Source organism: Colossoma macropomum, unplaced genomic scaffold, assembly GCF_904425465.1.
Source record: "Colossoma macropomum unplaced genomic scaffold, Colossoma_macropomum, whole genome shotgun sequence".
Lineage (NCBI taxonomy): Eukaryota > Metazoa > Chordata > Actinopteri > Characiformes > Serrasalmidae > Colossoma > Colossoma macropomum.
The window spans coordinates 31,695,942-31,713,595 of NW_023494784.1; the positions used below are offsets into that span (position 1 = coordinate 31,695,942).

At 39.3% G+C, this 17,654-nt stretch overlaps 1 protein-coding gene across 1 annotated transcript; it reads right to left on the minus strand.

Annotated features, from left to right (window-relative positions):
• Positions 1-12,571: 12,571 nt before the first annotated feature.
• On the minus strand, positions 12,572-17,405 carry LOC118806923 (carboxypeptidase O-like). The gene is made up of 10 exons (XM_036568630.1): positions 17,355-17,405; positions 17,204-17,276; positions 17,012-17,075; positions 16,780-16,881; positions 14,843-14,953; positions 14,642-14,758; positions 14,451-14,544; positions 14,145-14,347; positions 13,494-13,578; positions 12,572-13,368 (listed from the first exon to the last, which is right to left on the minus strand). The coding sequence occupies exons 2-10, from the start codon at positions 17,266-17,268 to the stop codon at positions 13,091-13,093; spliced, it is 1,119 nt and encodes a 372-aa protein (XP_036424523.1). The 5' UTR covers positions 17,269-17,276; positions 17,355-17,405; the 3' UTR covers positions 12,572-13,090.
• Positions 17,406-17,654: the final 249 nt, after the last annotated feature.

Consider the following 17,654-nt stretch of genomic DNA (forward strand, 5'->3'; position numbering starts at 1 on the left):
ACACACAGATTTGAGAAAAATATTTATTTCCTGATAAGTAAAGGTTAGATTTTGTTAATATTTTGAATGAAAGGTCAAAAGGATAAGTAATAAAGAGTGCTTTTTACAGCCTGTTTTGCTCTTGTTTACCAGGGGTGCCAATATTCGTGGAGGGCACTGTATCTGGCTATCAACTTTTTAGCTGGTTGCTTGTTAGCTTGCTGACTTAAAGTCCCAACTTTTTGGAATTGAGTTTATATAAAACACATTTCCAAAGTGTTGACTTTCATCATACAGGGAGATTCACTTGAAAGAGGCCTTGAATATTCTGTAATAACTCTCGCTAGGACGAAGCAATCCTCAGTATATGGGGGTTTGAGCAAGCTGGGATGCCCCTGCATCAGAGCGATGAGGTAGGTGCAGGACATGCGTCGCAACGTTTAACCGCCGTTTGCAACTTCTGGGTGCATACCCCCGTACCCCTTCATGTGTCTGGCAGAAAATGGAGATCACTTCCAGCATCACATGTAATGCAATCGATTACACATACCTCAAAGTATGTAGTATATTTTTTTGGTTCAGATTGCTTCATCCTAACAGGAGTTACAACAGAATATTCAGGGCCTCTTTCAAGTGAATCTCCTTGTAGTAAGGGGTCATATACAATAGAGCAGTCAAACAGTGGAGAAGGTACTCTGGACATTAGGATGTCCAGATCACTTATATGTCTGGTGCATTAAGAGCAGATTTGAACATCAGGTCTTATGGCATTAAGGCATGTTACCACAGCACCATTGTTGGCAGCAATCTTTGAAAATTTGTCTGAGATAATATTTTAGCATAGTTCTTCAACTTCAAAGAAGCTTACGCAACCATTAAAGGAGGGTAGAAGATTTTCATGTTCAAACAGTTGCAGACCCTGGATGCTTGTCAAGTGCTTTCTGAACAGAACAGACAGAGTATGAAGAGTCTCCAGAGACATTTCATTACATTTTAGGCCGAAGGCTTCAGCTTTTTGTGTGGCTTATCTCTGCGCTGTTTGATTAAGCTGTGTTTTGGGTGGGCGTTAGTGGAGATGAAAGGCTGGGTTTGGTTTCCTCTCTCTCAACTTTAACCTATTCAGACCTAAAGGAACGTCAGGCTCTTTCTCAGTCTGTACTGTCCACCCATCTCCCATCCTCACAACTCAAGAGCAGAGATCTCACTGACCAGAGGGTCAGCCACAGTTTGGGTTTGTGAGAGTCAAAGCTCCAGCTTCATTTCCTCTTGGCCCACATGTCTGTGGTGAAAAGGAACTGAGTTAAAGGTTAGAGCTGCAGGCCCAGCACACCGCTCACTGTCCGAACAACAGAGAATGGAGAAAAGAGAGAACGGATAAAAAGGTATTAAAAAAATAGAAAGATGGATCCACCCAAATTGTTTGAGGGAAAAAAAGATCCAATTTTCTTGGTGCTAGCTTTCATTACAGAGGAGACCCCTTCAGATAATGTCTTAATACCATGTTTCATTATGGGTTCGAGAAGAGGAATGGAAATGTGGCATAAATATGTTAATGTCTAACAGTCTGTGCTGCAATCTGGGGAGACAGGAGAGAGAGTCAAGAGAGTCCAACTGACACATTTCAGCAGGTGGCCAGTATACACACACACACACACACACACACGCACACACACACACACACACACATACACACATACACACATGCACATACACACTCACTCTGCTGCCAGCCATGATGTTGTCGAGGAAATGCTTTCCTCACTTTGCCATGCGGCCGTGCAAGTCTTGCCTGTGTGTGGTGAGAAAGATAGCAGGGAGCATTGAATAAATTCACACAGAGGACAGATGAAACTTTATCAGTCCATATTCTACTACATAAATCTCAGAATATGGCCAGAAATGGAGAAAAAACTCAGACTAGAAAGAGTGAACAAGACTTTGCTAAGACATAGCCTTGTAGTGTGACATAGACCTGACCTTGCAATGGAGGACCACAGTTACCACTTAAAGGCCTCATGTCATTTCCTTCCTTTTTTTATAGAATAGCTTGATATAGCATGTAAGCATTGTTAAAATTTTTAAATTCACTCCTCAAACCACACACTCCTTCTATGGATGCTAAGTTGCATTCATTTATTGTATATGTGATGTCACACCAGTCCAAGTTTGGTTAGTTATTTTTTTGTACTCTAGTAAGGAAATGTGGCTGCAAAAACATCCATCCATCATCTAAACCGCTTATCCTTCTGGGTCGCTGGAGCCTATCCCAGCTGTCATTGGGCAGAAGGCATGATACACCCTGGACAGGTCGCCAGTCCATCACAGGGCAGACAGACAGACATTCACACCTAGGGGCAATTTAGCACATCCAATTGGCCTGACTGCATGTTTTTGGACTGTGGGAGGAAACCGGAGTACCCGGAGGAAACCCATGCAGACATGGGGAGAAAATGCAAGCTCCACACAGAAACGACCCTGGTCACCCAGCCGGGAATCGAACCTAGGCCATTCTTGCTGTGAGGCGACAGTGCTAACCAGTGCGCCACCGTGCCGCCCGCTGTAAAAACACATATTTTTAATTTGTTGTGTTTGTGTTGCCACAATATTCACACTAGTTTTGCTAGTCTTTTTTTCTAATACAGTGTAGACACTAAGCTGCAAAAAGCCTATTTTGAATTAAATGTTTTTTGTGGTCATGCTAGTTACAATAGTTTTGCTAGCCATTTTTTTCTAGTGTAGTGAGGAAACTAAACTGCAAAAACCTGTTTCTGTGATATAACCAAAAATTGTGATGTCGCAAAAAAGCAGCACATTTACTGACTATTCAGCGTGCAGCAGTTCAGCTAGCAGTTTAGTTTTGTACATCACAAATAAGCCTGAACCAATCACAGTCCAATATACTAAAACATGCTAATAAGAGGATGTCCCAGGCACCAACGAGAGTCACGAGAGGTAGCATAAGGCCAGCGGCTGAGACAGAGAACTTGTAGAGAAGATAATTACCACTCTGTAATGTCTTCCCGAGTTTCTCAAATGTTAGTGTGCACTCACAAGCAAAACCCATTTGCTATAAAAAAAAGGAAACAAACAGGTAAGTTGCTGTTTAAGTGAGATACATCCTTCTACTTTCTGATTAGAAGCTATTTTAACTTTTCGTTTTTAGCTGTTGAGCTCCATTCATCCCTTTCATTGAGTACTCACTCGTGGGCACCCTCTGGCGTTTTGCAGTCATGTTTTTATATAACTGGGGAAATAGGAAGAGGCCAGGATCCTCATAAACTGGCTCTGGCTGAGCCCCAAGGGCTGTCGAAAGTCATGGGAAGCGGCATTATTCTGAGCTGCCAATACCAAACCAGCGTCAGCTGGATCTCTTTAAGAGCAGCAGGAGCACCTGAGCCGAGAGGGAGAAAGAGAACTTGTTGTTCCTCCTGTTGCCTCGGCCCTCATGTCCCATGGCAACAGCACAGTGTACGTGTCCACTTGTGAGGTGTGGTCCTGCAGCCGTGCCGCTAGAAAATAGTGTTAGCTTAGTGAGAAGGCTTTTACACACAGCTTTACACACAGCCACACAGGTTCATTCTGGCTCACTGAAGCCTCACTGACGCATGTTTAGAGAATAAAACTCAAACCTCAGCAGGTAAACCTGTATATTTGCATTGGAGCTGTTAGCTTAGGCTACTTTTAATTTATATCCTTATAGCAAAGGAGGTTAAAGAGGCTAGCAATAAGGCTAAACCACCATCAGTTTCTGCTTACTGATGCTGCACTGTGGCTAGTTTAAAGGACAAAGACTCAAATCTGAGTGAGTGAAGTGGAGTGACTGGTGACAGAATTATTATTATCTGATTATTACAGTTACAGAGGGAGCTTTGTTTCCACTGTGCTTCATGTGTTCAAACATAAAGACAGAGTGCAGGGTACTGGGGAAGGAGAGGGGTTTGGAAACGGGTGGCAAGGGGCCTTTTATAATTTACTTAATTGTGCATATTTGTAGATCTTGCATTATTATTGAGTGTTGAGATTTAGGAATGCTCCTATGCCGATTTTAGTGTTTTGGGCATAACAATCATACATAAAAATATTGAACAATTTATTATTCAATATAGATACTTTTTTGTGTTTCAATTTATAACAGTAGGGGTACACAATCATTTGAAAACAGTAACAAAAACAGCCTGTTTGAAAATTTAAAGAGAGGTCATGAAGAAATGAATGATGACTGCTTTGGGTCTACCGGCCCACACATAAGTAGGAAAACATATAAAAGACAACAAATATGCAGGAAATGGGTCCTTTAAGGCAATGCCTGCCTCATAAAGGGTCCAGTTCATGACTGAATGCTGAAATTACAAAAGGTTAACACATGTGAAGTACTGTATGATCTCGTATTATTCTTGCTTAGCACAAAAGTCCATTTGGCCAGTAAGAAAAAGGACCAAAGCTGAAATAGCTAATGCAGCACTGAGGGATTGCTGAATGAATACACAATGCAATAATCATAATATAAAACATTGTCAAACACAGAAATATTTCACACCTGCTGGCTCTCGCCTTTTACTGCATTCAGTGTGAAATGGAGTCCATCGCGAGCCTTTCCTCACAGCCCACAGAAGATGGATGAAAGCAATTAAAGCCACTTTAAAAAAACGGCATGCAGGGCTGCAGTCTTTTACCTCATGACATTGTGGGTATGAAGAGTTCAGTGTAATGAGAGCCTCCTGTACTTGAGCTTTATATGAAAAGTAGTAAAGCGTTTATAGTTCTGCTGAGGAATATTAAAACTTGTAGTACGAGGAGGGATCTGTCTCATCAGCACTGTAGCTGTGTTATCTGTAAGAATTAAGCCAGCGGTGGGGGTGAAATCCATTCATCCTCTTTGTGAGCAGGTGTGACATACAGAGATGCACACACACACATCAATATACATTTTTTTCTTCTTTAAGAGTTCAGAACAGAGACCGAGAGTGTGAAACAGTGCTAATCAGCATCACCTCCAAAATCAAAACATGCACACAATTTGTGTATGGCCAACATTACCATCTAGTGGTGGCGTAAGAAATGACAAAGTGGAGAACAATAGAGGAAATGTAAAGGACAGTAATTTGGGGAAAAGGTGTACTTCAGTTCATGCCATCAAATAAGCATATCCTACTAAAGTTCTTGTTAGAATGCTGAAGGCCTAATTCATTCAGAGAAACTTGACAGCTCAAATGTCTTTTCAGTGGTGATGATAGGAACCAGGGCTCACAACACAAATACATCCATTTTATTTACTATTCAGAAGAAGAAGTGAATCTGCATGTGTCTTCTAAGTTTTTATGTTTAATGTTGATGATGGAAAACGTTATTGAAAAAATAAAACAAACAGCCAAAATCTTTTCTTAAAACTATTCTAAAACAATGTTTCAGGCAACAGACAGCATATTCATAACCATTTCACGAAATAGCTTTCGAGGAGGGAGCTTTTAGAGACATTAAACTCTGCAGACGTCTGGATCTTATCAGCACTACTGCGAACAATTCTGACTCAGTAAATTTCTCTAGAACAGAGCATTTCACTCCAAACCACTCTCAATTTGCTCGACTTTGTTTACATCTTAATGATCTAATTATGCTTACATTTTGCAAAATCTGTGGAACTTCCCCATAATGGGCTATTCCTGATTAAATTTCCATAATACACAATATTTTATATAATTTGTTTGTAGTTTTTGAAAAAGTTGGTATGGAAAAAAAACCCAGAACAACCCACAGGAAAGAAAAAACAAAATGAGATCTCCTTAATAACTCAGTAATTTCTCTTAGACAATAGTGAAATCACATGGAAAAAGAAAGGGTCATTTGCTTTAGTCTCCTGAAGCTCAGATGTTTTTAAGCTTATCTATGACAGACTTAATCCATAAATAAAACAGTGAGAATCTATATTAAGTCTCTTGAGCCATGAAGAGCAACATTTGAGCAATTAAAATTGTGTTAATTCAACATATAAATAAAACATTTGAGAAAAAACCAGAGGGGAAAATGAGGCAGTTACATGAACAACTAACAATCCAGTCAGCTAACTGTTGCTATGCAGTGTATGCAGTTACTATACACTGGTAATTAAGCGCTTTATAATTGGTCTAATTCTGTCTTTTTTCGTAATACATGCTTTTCAGTGTTCCAGAAGTACTAATGATAACATATTATCATATTGACCCCCCTTAAATCCTGAATAAATAACTATGTTATTCTTTTACAATACAGAAGATGTTCCCAGATTAATGACCTTTGTGAACTCAACAAAGGGTCCGCTTTGGAAAAACACTTCTTTTTTGAAAACTTTGGGAGGAGAGAACTCCTTTGCCTGGCCTTGGGTTGCTTTGCCAAATTAAATATTTGGCCTTCTATATATCACAGAGTGTGTGACAGTAAGTAGCTGTGCGTGTCACAGCAGGGGGGGAGAGCAGTTCCTGCTGACGCTCCACAGATTGATTTACGCAGGCAGGAGGCAGTAAATTGCTGGCCAAGGGGGAGGAACTGCCTCACAGGATTCAGGTACAGGCCAACAGCCAGCCACTCTGTACGGCATTCATCAAAAGCCCCCTCCACTGAGACACTGCAGGGCATACGGTGCATACAGTCTTCTCCTCATTCTGCTTTTGTTGTCAGTGACATACAAGTACAGTCAGCAAACACTGATTCTACTTTTTTCACAGGGAAAAAATATGCGTATCCATGGTTCAAGACAACAGGACAAATGGAAAAATAGGGTCAAGCAAGTCAAATTCTCTTTGTGGTTGATTTTTGTTTCTCAGACAGAGGTGTCATTATTAGAGGACACCAAACCCATTCATAAGTAAAAGTATTGTTACGTTGGTGAGATAATGAGTCATGTAAAAGAACCTTTCCAAAAAACAACTTAAGCACAAATTCAAAAGAAGAAGCTCAAAGGAATACTTAAGTACTAAATAACTTAAAGAACTGTAGTGGAACTTTCTAGTACATAAGCATCTATCGGTATATAAAATTATGTTTGTTAGCTGTATTACTCTTTTTGGCATCCTTTTCTTCTGTAATTAAATAATTCTCTTTTTCCTTTAAAATGAGCCAAGAGTCAGAGGTGTGACCAATTACAACGCAGTATAGATGCTGTAACCAATGTAACATATTGAAAATAAACAGAAAAAGGAATGTGTAACAAAATGTTAATGACTAAAATGTACCTGAGTACAATGTAGACTACTTGTGTAAACAGTACTTTATTTGAAAAAAATCAAGAATGTTCACATCCGTCAAATGTTACATGCATTGTAAAAAATCATTTTGGAGAAAAACCTGATCTCAAAACTAGTGTTAAACAATGTCTTAGGCTTCAGGTAGTGTATACATAACCACGTCATGTAATAACTTTCTGTGAGGGAACTTTTAGAGGCATTAAACTCTATTCCAAAGAGGCATTAAACCCTATTACAAAAGTGCATTTACTCAAACTTGCGTTTTGCATGCTTTAATCATCTCTTTGGTTTGTTTGTGTGGTTCTTTAAGTCCTCACTCAATGACTGATGAAGATAAAAACATGTCTCTGTGTCATTTCAATGATAAAATTCATAAATTTCTACTATAAGCTTACAGTCTGTATATCCTGCTGCATATCCCACCTTGTAAGTCCATCCAGCTTCATTTAGATGAGACAGAACAGGCTGCACAGAAATGAATGGGATAATTTAATTACAGCAAATCTGACAGTTAGGAGTTTCAGACACTTGTGAAACAATGTGCTTTTCTCTCTCTTTCATTGGCATGTGCCTTCACTGAATCTACGCCATTGTAATGCATTGTAGTAATAACACAGTCATCACTGAAAAACACACGAGAGCAGCAATTAAGCACAGCTGAATAGAATAAATATGTTCAAAGAGTTGTTAATTAGAGTGTGCAGTGGAAGAAACAGACGTTAGAAACCAAACGTCCTCAGATCTCAGGATGTTCACTAAAATACAGGGGCGTCCTTTAGCCTCATTGGATTATGCATGCTTCTATGATTCCTGGGATTTCTGGAGGAAAACGATATCACACAGCTCACCATACAGTCAAATTTGTATTCAAAGATTCAGACACATTACAGCAGAACTGGAGAAGTAATCCATTCTCAGTATCAGGCGTTTTGACTTGTCCCTTCCAAGAAGAACACTAAAGGTCAATGTCCCACACTTGGATTAGGCCTACTTTACAAAAACAGCAGTGATTTACCATTAAAAAAGCTTTTTTGTCTAGGCTTAGGCTTAATCTGTATCTGGGAATGGGCCCTAGGAGTTCTATCATAAAATCTTGGTGCAGACAAATGGAGGATAATTAACAGATCTAAACTCTGGATGCAGGAAGAGCACCTGCCAAAGAGAAAGTCCCCCCATTAATCTCCTCTGGAATCATTTTAGCTCATTAAGCCTTCCACCAGCTACTGCCAAGAGACGCTTATGAAACAAGTTAGCGATTATCAATGCAAATCTTAATGGTAACTAATGTTATCATGCATTTCGGTTAAAGAGACTCAGATGTGCATGGAGGAACTGTGATTTTAGTTGGCTGCACCTCAGTCAACCTCGGCCACCACGCATTAGAGCTTCCAGTTAAACTGGACCATCGCCAATAATGGTCAGCAAACCCAAAATGATTTATACGCAGCATGAGAGATAAGAGTTACATTAACATGCACCAGACAGACCACTCCCTGACTCTCAGCAAAACTGAGGAAATCACTGAGATCCAAACATAAATACTTCCATCATGCACAGTGGGGAATGTGTGTTTGAATTGCTTTCAGAATAAGGCAATTACACACTATTGAGCTGAGAGAAACAATACAACTTGAATGCAAGTGCTGGTCGATTGATTACATTGCATACAAACAAATAAAAGTGTTCACAACTAAAGCTTGCAGAGCAATTTAACAAGTGTAAAACCTCTCTGTTTAAAATATACAGCTGCTTTTATTTCCAGATGTTTAAAAATGTACAGTACTGTGCAAAAGTCAGAGAGCACCCTTCACTTATTTCCTTTTTGCTGAGACCCCATTGTTGCTGAAAACTGCATGGGGGGACACTAAAAATGACAATAATAATTTTGTACTTAGCTACAACACAACAAAGACATTCAGTTACCTCCATTTGGGGACCTCAGAGCTCCTTCATTTACAACATTGTTCATTTAGCATCTAAGTACACACTAGGAGAAAAGAAGTACTTCAAAAAAAAAGCAGTAAAAAGTAAAACCACATCTTTACTCATCACAGAACATCAAAACAGTGATGAAAATTGAATATTCTTGCTGACTCGAGTGTACTCAAAACAAAAAGGAAACAAGCCTTTGGACCGTTTGTACCTTTTCATCTGTTCTGTAGGTCCCTAAATTGAGGAGAAACATTAAGGTTACAAGAAGTAAACTGAAGAGTGACTGTTTGTTTTTATACATGACTCAGTTTGCACTCTGCTTTTTCACAAACCTCCAGCAAAAAGCAAAATATTCTGTGGCCCAGGATTCATCCAAATGGCATTCTTCTGCCATCTGCATTCACTAATCTTTGGGAGCACACACTATGTGTCCAAAAGTATCCAGTCACCCCTTCTAATTAGTGAATTCAGATACTTTAAGGTGCACCCGTTGCTGACACACGCATTCAGTTGCACACACATCCTGTATAATCTCCACAGAAAAGCATTGTCAATAAAATGGTATGCTGGCTAGCAGCCACACATGAGACTAAGGTCATCATGCCCAACGCTTAGTATTGGCTAGAGAGGTTTAACCCCTTAAACACCCAGGGCCCGCCAGCAGGCCCAAGGTTTTGTTACACACTTCTATATGGTTTTGTTTTGTAGTGAAGAAAATCCTGTGTTAGTGTAAGTAATTTATAAACCAATCACATTTTTGTTGCCATTTTTTAATAAAAGAGAGAATAATGTAAAATCTAGTGCAAGTAATTTAAAGAAAGATTCTAGAGCTTTTAGCCTACAGACAAGTACAAGGCTTTCATTTTTACAGTTTATGCAAGTACAAAGCAATCCTGCCCCCTGTTGACAGATTATAGTATTTGCAGTTCCATGACACAGTCTTCTAAAATTTTATACATAAGATTCAAGGACATTAACCTAAGAACAGCTCATCCAATTTGCAATGAAGTCCCTGTAGATACTGATTAGTAAACCTCAGTATGTAATAAGCCTGGTATTTTAAGGGGTTCAAGCCCCCAGCTTTGGACTGTGGAGGAGTGGACCTATAATATAGAGAGTTTTATAAGTAATAAGACTCTATCTTTAGGAAGAGTTGGAGTGGCATTTGTGATGCAGAACTAATCATGATGCAGAACACATCAGTACCTGACCTCACTAATGCTCATGTTGCTGAATGCAGTCAAATCCTCACAGCAATGTTTCCACATCTAATGCAAAGCCTTCCTAAAAGAGCAGAGGTAGTTATTGCTGTAAGGGAGGACAAGCTCTCAATGAATACTTTTGATTTGAGAAGAATTGTTGGATGAACTTGTTGACATACATACTTCAGAGGTCAGGGTTCTCCATTATCATCTATCCCAGGGGTCGGCAACATGCGGTTCTTTCATTGCCCTGCTGCGGCTGCACAGCAGAACTAGATTTTTAGCTAAAAATAAAATAATCCTCCTTTGCAGTAAAATAAAGCTCTGCTGATCATTCTAACAACATCTAACATCTAACAATAAATAATTTTAAACGCTGGAGTTAAACTGCTAATTCACAAACTTTAAACCCTGAAGGTTGGCATGCAGACTGCTGGTTACCATAGCAATGACAATAATCTGGCCTAGCTAGTAGCTGATTAAAAAGGTAAAGAGAAAGATTTAAGACGAACATGGATAATTTGGAGACGATTGGACTTATTTGCATTTAAGCACTCCAGCTGGTTTCCTGATACGTTTAATCTGCAATGAGAAACTGTCGAACACTAAAAGGTTGTGAAACTGAAGTCAGCTTCTCATTCGCCAGGTTCTCATTCGAATTTCCCCGTTCCACCTTACATGGTGCAGCAGTTACAGTCTGGCGCCTCAGGCACCATGTAAGGTGGAACAGGAAAATTCGGACAAGAAGCTGGTGAATGAGAAGCTGACTTGAGCCTCGTGAAAAGTCAAACGTTGAGAGACATTTTACAAGGAACTTTTCTACTTTTGTGGAAAGGTTTCCTGCCGGAGATGTGAGAAAAGCAGCTATAGCTGAGCTAAAGCTTAAAGTAGAGCAAAGTAAGTTAAGTCTGTGTTTTTTTTTTTTTTTTATTTACTTAATTATTTATTTATTTTTATCCTATACTAGTACATTGGACTGTACTTATTTACAGCCAAGATGGTAAAATGGACATAAATGATGTGGCTCCTGAGATGGTTTGATTTTTGCTGAAAGGACAAAAAGGCTCATCTCAACATTTGAGTTGCCGACCCCTGATCTAACCAGACAGAGATATGTGGTGGTTAAATGTATGCTTAATACATTTCCAGCAGTCTTATTAAATTCACTTTTGTTCTACCTTAGGGCTAAGACTAGGTGAGCAAAAACTAGAGGGCAATAGCTCAGCTAGTCCTATTTCTTAATATCAGTAATGAAATCTAGTGTTATTGCTGTTGTATATGGCCCAGTAATGATTGCACTGGATATCAGGCTAAGGGATATTAGATGTAGATGAAGGATATGAAATGGGTGCCATTGTTGTCTTTACATCAGACACTCTGTGGCACATAATTATAAATCCAAGTAGTTCCTTCCTGCTTCTCAATGCTGCATATACACTATTGAAAAATATGATTCTTCAAGTGTTCTTTAGTAAAGAAAATAGTATAGAACCTTGAACACTTAAAGAACCATTTGCGTGCTTAAAGGGTTCTTTGTATGGTAAAATCGTTCTTCTGATTGATGGAGAATGTTGGTTCTGTATAGAACCTTTCTGAAAAGGGTTCTATATTGCACCAAAAAAATGTTTCTGCTATTGTATACATGGTGGCCATCATAACAGTAGCAGATCTCTTTTTGGTCCAGTATAGAACCATTTACAAAAAGGTTCTACATAGAACCATGTACAATACACTCTCCATCAATCTGAAGAACCATTTCACCATACAAAGAACCCTTTAAGCATGTATATAGTTTTTTGAGTGTCCATGGTTCTACATAGAATCAATAGAATCCTTGAATGACCAAGAGTGAAGTATGGATTTTTTTTTTTAATATTTAGGCAAATGTCTCCTTTTTTCTATTCATCAAAAAAGCTAATCCTACACTGCTCAGATTTCAGTCTTTTTCTCCGTCTCCCATGTTTGTGCAGGTTAGAAGATCATTACTACTGTTATCTCACTTGTGAAGACACGTGACAGGCTGAAAAGCCCCTCCTGTCATGCACTTACTCACAGGTGCCTCACAAATCATAAAGTTACATAAACTGTCATATCAGTTATATCACACAATCTCACTGACTGACTCACTGTGCTGAATAGGGGAATCTTTAGTAGTCAAAGAATTGTAGTGTATGTTTACTGGTGGTTTTGTTTCATGGTGAAGAAAATCCTGTGTTAGTGTAAGTGAATCATAAGCCAGTCATGTTTTTATTGCCCTTTATTAATAAAAGAGAGACTAATCTAAAATCCAGTGCAAGTAATTTAATCTAGAGCTTTTAGACTACAGACAAGTACAAGACAATCCTTTCACACAGTGCTTTCAAGTTTACAGTTTACACAAGTACAAGACAATCCTGCCCCCTGCTGTAAAGTCATAGTATTTACGTTTCCATGACAGTCTTTTAAAATGGACACCCCACCTAATTATTGACTTCAGGTGTTTCAACCACACTCACTGCTAACAGGTTTATAAAATCAAACAGATTGCCATGCAATCTCCATAAGCAAACAATGGCAGTAGTTTTAGGATTCAAGGATGTTAACAGAAGACTTGAACAAAAAATGAGCTTACACAAACTCTCCTCTCCCACATTTTCTGTCTCCTTCGCTTTTGCATGTGTGATGACAGCTATTCAAAAAATTCTAAAAACTTTGGCCTATTGACTGTTTTGGGAATGCAACCAGACATTCAGTAATAATATGGATCTTATGATATTCTGTCTACACTAAGACACTGGTGGTGAGGCAGGAGGTCAGTATGGAGACCCAGATGGTCACACTTACTGACACAGCTCCTGAATCTGTGCCATCAGTGAAGGTTTTATCGTGCACATGGGTGATGATGTGCCGAGCTCCTGCATAAGCCTCCTCACAGGCTGGCTGGATCTGCTCTTCTGGAAGCAAGAAGCCAAATTCGCTTTTGTCCCGCAGCTCAAACGTGTAGGAGAAGGGGATTCCAATTAGCCGTGCCCAGTCCTGAGAGGATCCTGAGAATTCATCTAATCATAGAGAGAGAGATGAGAGACAGGATGAGAAAGAGAGTAAAATAAAAGTGCCATCTATGTGGTAACAGGATATATACAGTGTATGATTGAGAACCAGGAAATAATCAGCTGAAACTAACAGAGTATCTCTGGAGGAGTTCCTGCTTCATATTCCATCCCATGAACGGCTGTCATTGCTTTTGCTGCAGCCAGACCTACTTCCATCTATAAAGGCAAAAGAAACACATGAGTTGGTACTCTAAGTGAACCATATGTAGGGCCCATACACCAATTTCTCGCTTTAATAACTGTATCACTTAGAGTTGTATGCAAAGGTTTGAATCCCTCTGGTCAGTGTACATGTTCCATTGATTTTCTAAGTGAATTTCATACATTCTCTACAGGGAACAAACTTAAATGTGGCATTTGTTTTTTGCAAATTCTGCACAGTATTTATTTATTTGCAGAGTTTATCAAAATAAAAATAAAACTCTTGCACAGGCCACATTTTATGTTTTATTTTTTCCAATAAATTAAATTCAGCAAATAAACAGTAATTTGGTATTAAAATGTGCAGTACTGCATTCTCTGTAGAGGATAGGTTAACTTACTTTTACTTAGAAGAAAAAAATGTGATTTGACCAGGGACACCCACATTTTTGCATATAACTGTACTTATTAGTTTCATAAAATAGCTACTGAATGATAAGCCTAAAGATTACTAAGTAAATAATAAAAATGGAGCTCAAGAGATAAAAGACTGGGGATTTGCATAAGTGCAGTAAGCTCACCAGTTCACCATGATTGGGTGCTGCGACATGTGGGTGCCCATATGGAAGCAGAACCTGTTGTCCATACGAATGGATTGTCAGGAAGCAGATGATTTCAGCTGTCCTGTTCCCAACAAACTCAGTCACAGCCTGGGCCTCTTTCTCAGACACTGGTGATGGGCCACAGTAAGTGTTGGAGCAGCAGTCAGTAGAGACGCCAACCGCTGATGGAATGAGAAGTAGAGAACATTTACTTTAGTACTAGTGAAAAGTATGGCTTTGCAGGTGGTAGAATTTGTTTCCATAATTGTTATAAGGGAAACTCACTTCCCCAGTTAGCATAGAAATTGCGGTTGAGATCGACACCATGGCAAGTACAGTCAGCAGGAGGAGGGGATCTGGATTTCCTCCACAGTCTAGTCTGTAAGCATGATCAATAAGTTATGTCAATATACATTTTAATGAACAGTAAACAGAGAAGTGCTTGTCCTTATTCAGAAGTGCTTAATATTGCTCACACTCTCATTGATCCAAGTGTATATGTATCCATCAATGTTCAGCACTGGGGTCACATAGAAATCCAAGTTCTGAACCATTTGTTTCATTTTTTCATCTGTTCTGTATGTCTGTAACATCTGTACGAGACAAACATGGCCAATATGTTAACTAAATATAAGTAAATAAGTCAAATCTAAATTTACATTCAGTCGAAACCTCACCTCTTTGACAAACCACTGGCAAAAAGCAGGAGCGATCCATTCCCTGGCGTGAATCCCACAGTCCATCCAAACAGCCTTCTTCTGCCTGCCATCAGGGTTTGCCACTGAAATCTGAGCATGCAGCAAATATGAACATACTAGACTCATACTAGCATTCATTTGTTTACATTCCAGTGTGCTAGTTTTAAAAAAATTAAAAAAAGGTAAACTGGTCCACTTTATGTTTGATCATTTTAAACTTCTAAACAGTAAATGTGAATAACTAACCAACACGTATCATGTAAAGCATAACATTTTTATTGTCTGTGTGATTACTACTCTACTTAGTCTCTGCTATCACTTATTACACAGACCTTGAAAGGCCAAGTCAATAAAGAAGTATCAGTAACTAGAAGGTGAGTAAAAATCATCAGCACAAGCATCAGTGCAAAATAATACACTTTATGGCCAAAAGTATATGGACACCCCACCTAACTATTGACTTCAAGTGTTTCAACCTCATCCACTGCTAACGGGTGTATAAAATCAAGCACATTACCATGCAATCACCATAGGCAAACACTGGCAGTAGAAAGTGTGACACTGTCATAGGATGCCACCTTTGCCACAAATTACTTTGTAAAATTTCTGCTCTGCTAAATCTGACCTGGTCAACTGTAAGTGCTACGATTATAAAATGGAAGCATCACGGAGCAACAGCAGCTTAAGCACAAAGTGGTAGAACATGGTAGAACATGAAGAGCTGCAGAATGCTGCAGTGTGTGTTGCATAAAAATAGGCTATTCTCTGGTACATCACTCACTATAGGGTTCCAATCTGCCTTTGGAGGCAACATGAGCGCCAGATCTGTGTGTAGGGAGGTTCATGAAAAGGGTTTCCATGACCAAGCAGCTGCACACGGGCCTAGCGTCGGCTGGAGTGGCATAAAGCATACCACCACTGGACTTTGGAACAGTAGAAACATTCTCTGGAGTGATGAATCACGCTTCACTATCTGGCAGACTGATGGATGAATTTTGGCTTGGAGGATGCCAGAAAAACACTACCTACCAGAGTTCATAGTGCCAAGGGATAATGGTCTGGGGCTGTTTTTCAGGGTTTGGACTCAGCCGCATTAGTTTCTGTAAGGTGTAATGCTAATGCTAACGCACACAATGACAGTTATATTCTTTTACCTTTATGGTAGTTTGAGGAAGCCTCTTTCCTGCTCCAACATGACTGTGCCCCTGTGCACAAAGCAAGCTCCATAAAGACACGGTTTGGTAAGTTCAGTGTGAAGGAAATCCAGTGGCCTGCACAGAGCCCTGACCTCAACGCCACTAAACACACTTGTGATGAATGGGAAACTCGATTGCGAGCCAGGCCTTCTCATCCCACATCAGTGCCTGACCTCACAAATGCTCTTTTGATAGAAAGGGTACAAATTCCCACAGACACACTCCAAAATGTTGTGGAAAGCGTTCCCAGAAGAGTGGATGCTGTTCTAGTCCCAAAGGTGGGCAACTCCATATGAATGCCCATGATTTTGAAATGGGCTGTCCAACAAGCCCATATGGGTGTGATGGTCAGGTGTCCACATACTTTTTGCCATATAGTGTATTTCGATCTGAAGGTGGTAATTCAATAGCAATGATCTTGGAATGTTAAAGTGTACTTGGTTTTCAGCCAAAATAAATTTTCTAGGGTCCTTTTGATTGTAAAAATCCTAGAAAAGCTTGTTGTTCTTTTTATTGTCTATAGTATAGTAGACACTGTGAATATTGTTTCCTCAATCACATTTGTGTTTTCAGTGTGATTTTGCATATAACTTGTACCAAAAAATCTAGGCCTAATTAGTCTGAGATTAAGTTTTTTTGATGCAGAGAATCATATCAAAAATAATAATAAAATTATCAAGATTAACACCCTGAGTAACTAGTAATGATTTAACACCTTACCTTCAGAAAAGTGATATCTCTGCCCTCAAATGTCTTTCCATACGCTTCAGAGGTCACAACTCCAGGGTTCTCCTTTACAACTTGATCCATCCAGGCGGTGATCTGTGCAAGTATTCATCCAAATACATTTCAAGTTTGCTAAAGATTATCCGATCCTGTTTAGCACAGGGCATTTTTCTCTATTGTTGTTCTTCATGAAGGAGAGGTATGGGTGTTGGATCACATTTCCTACCTCAGACATGTTATGGTATTTTGTGTAATCATAATTCCGAACTGTTCTGTGCTGATCTTCAACTCTGTAGACATTAAGCAACACCTTTTACAGCAATTCACAGTAGGAAAATAAATATTCAAAGCATTTTTCAACTATTTATTTAATCTGAGTGACAGAATGAAGAGTATAAGTTCATATATAAGAACTCACCTGTATGGAAAACTTGCACAGCCATGGAAAGCCAGCAGCGAAAACAGTACACTCACACTCAACATGTTCTGTCCTTAATGATAAAACCAAACACAGGTTTACTTCTCTGCCTATCCTGACACATTCAGTTAATAATCAATTTCTGTCGAAACTGTGTGACGTTCCAGTCCAGCTAACAGTCTACTTCCGTCTCTGTAGTGTGTGGCACTTCAATCCATTTAACTATGATTACAACTGACTATTGTGTCATCTATGTATAGGGGGCGTAGGGCATTTTGTTCCATTTTGGTCACATCCCAAAATCATAAAGCAGACTGGATCACAGTGATAGATAGCACTGAAAGAGTGATAACATATCAGTGATTATATTACACTGACCTTGTCGAGCAAAGAAACAGCTCCCATTATGCTTTGCAGTGTACAGCAAAACAAAGAACTGGTTTGGAAAGGA

Excerpts from the sequence above, each read along its gene's own strand:
- LOC118806923 (XM_036568630.1), bottom strand. The coding sequence starts at position 17,268 with ATGTTGAGTGTGAGTGTACTGTTTTCGCTGCTGGCTTTCCATGGCTGT. Across the intron at positions 14,954-16,779 it reads GAGATATCACTTTTCTGAAG|ATTTCAGTGGCAAACCCTGA; the intron begins GTAAGGTGTTAA and ends CTGCATGCTCAG. Across the intron at positions 13,579-14,144 it reads CACCCAATCATGGTGAACTG|ATGGAAGTAGGTCTGGCTGC; the intron begins GTGAGCTTACTG and ends TTGCCTTTATAG.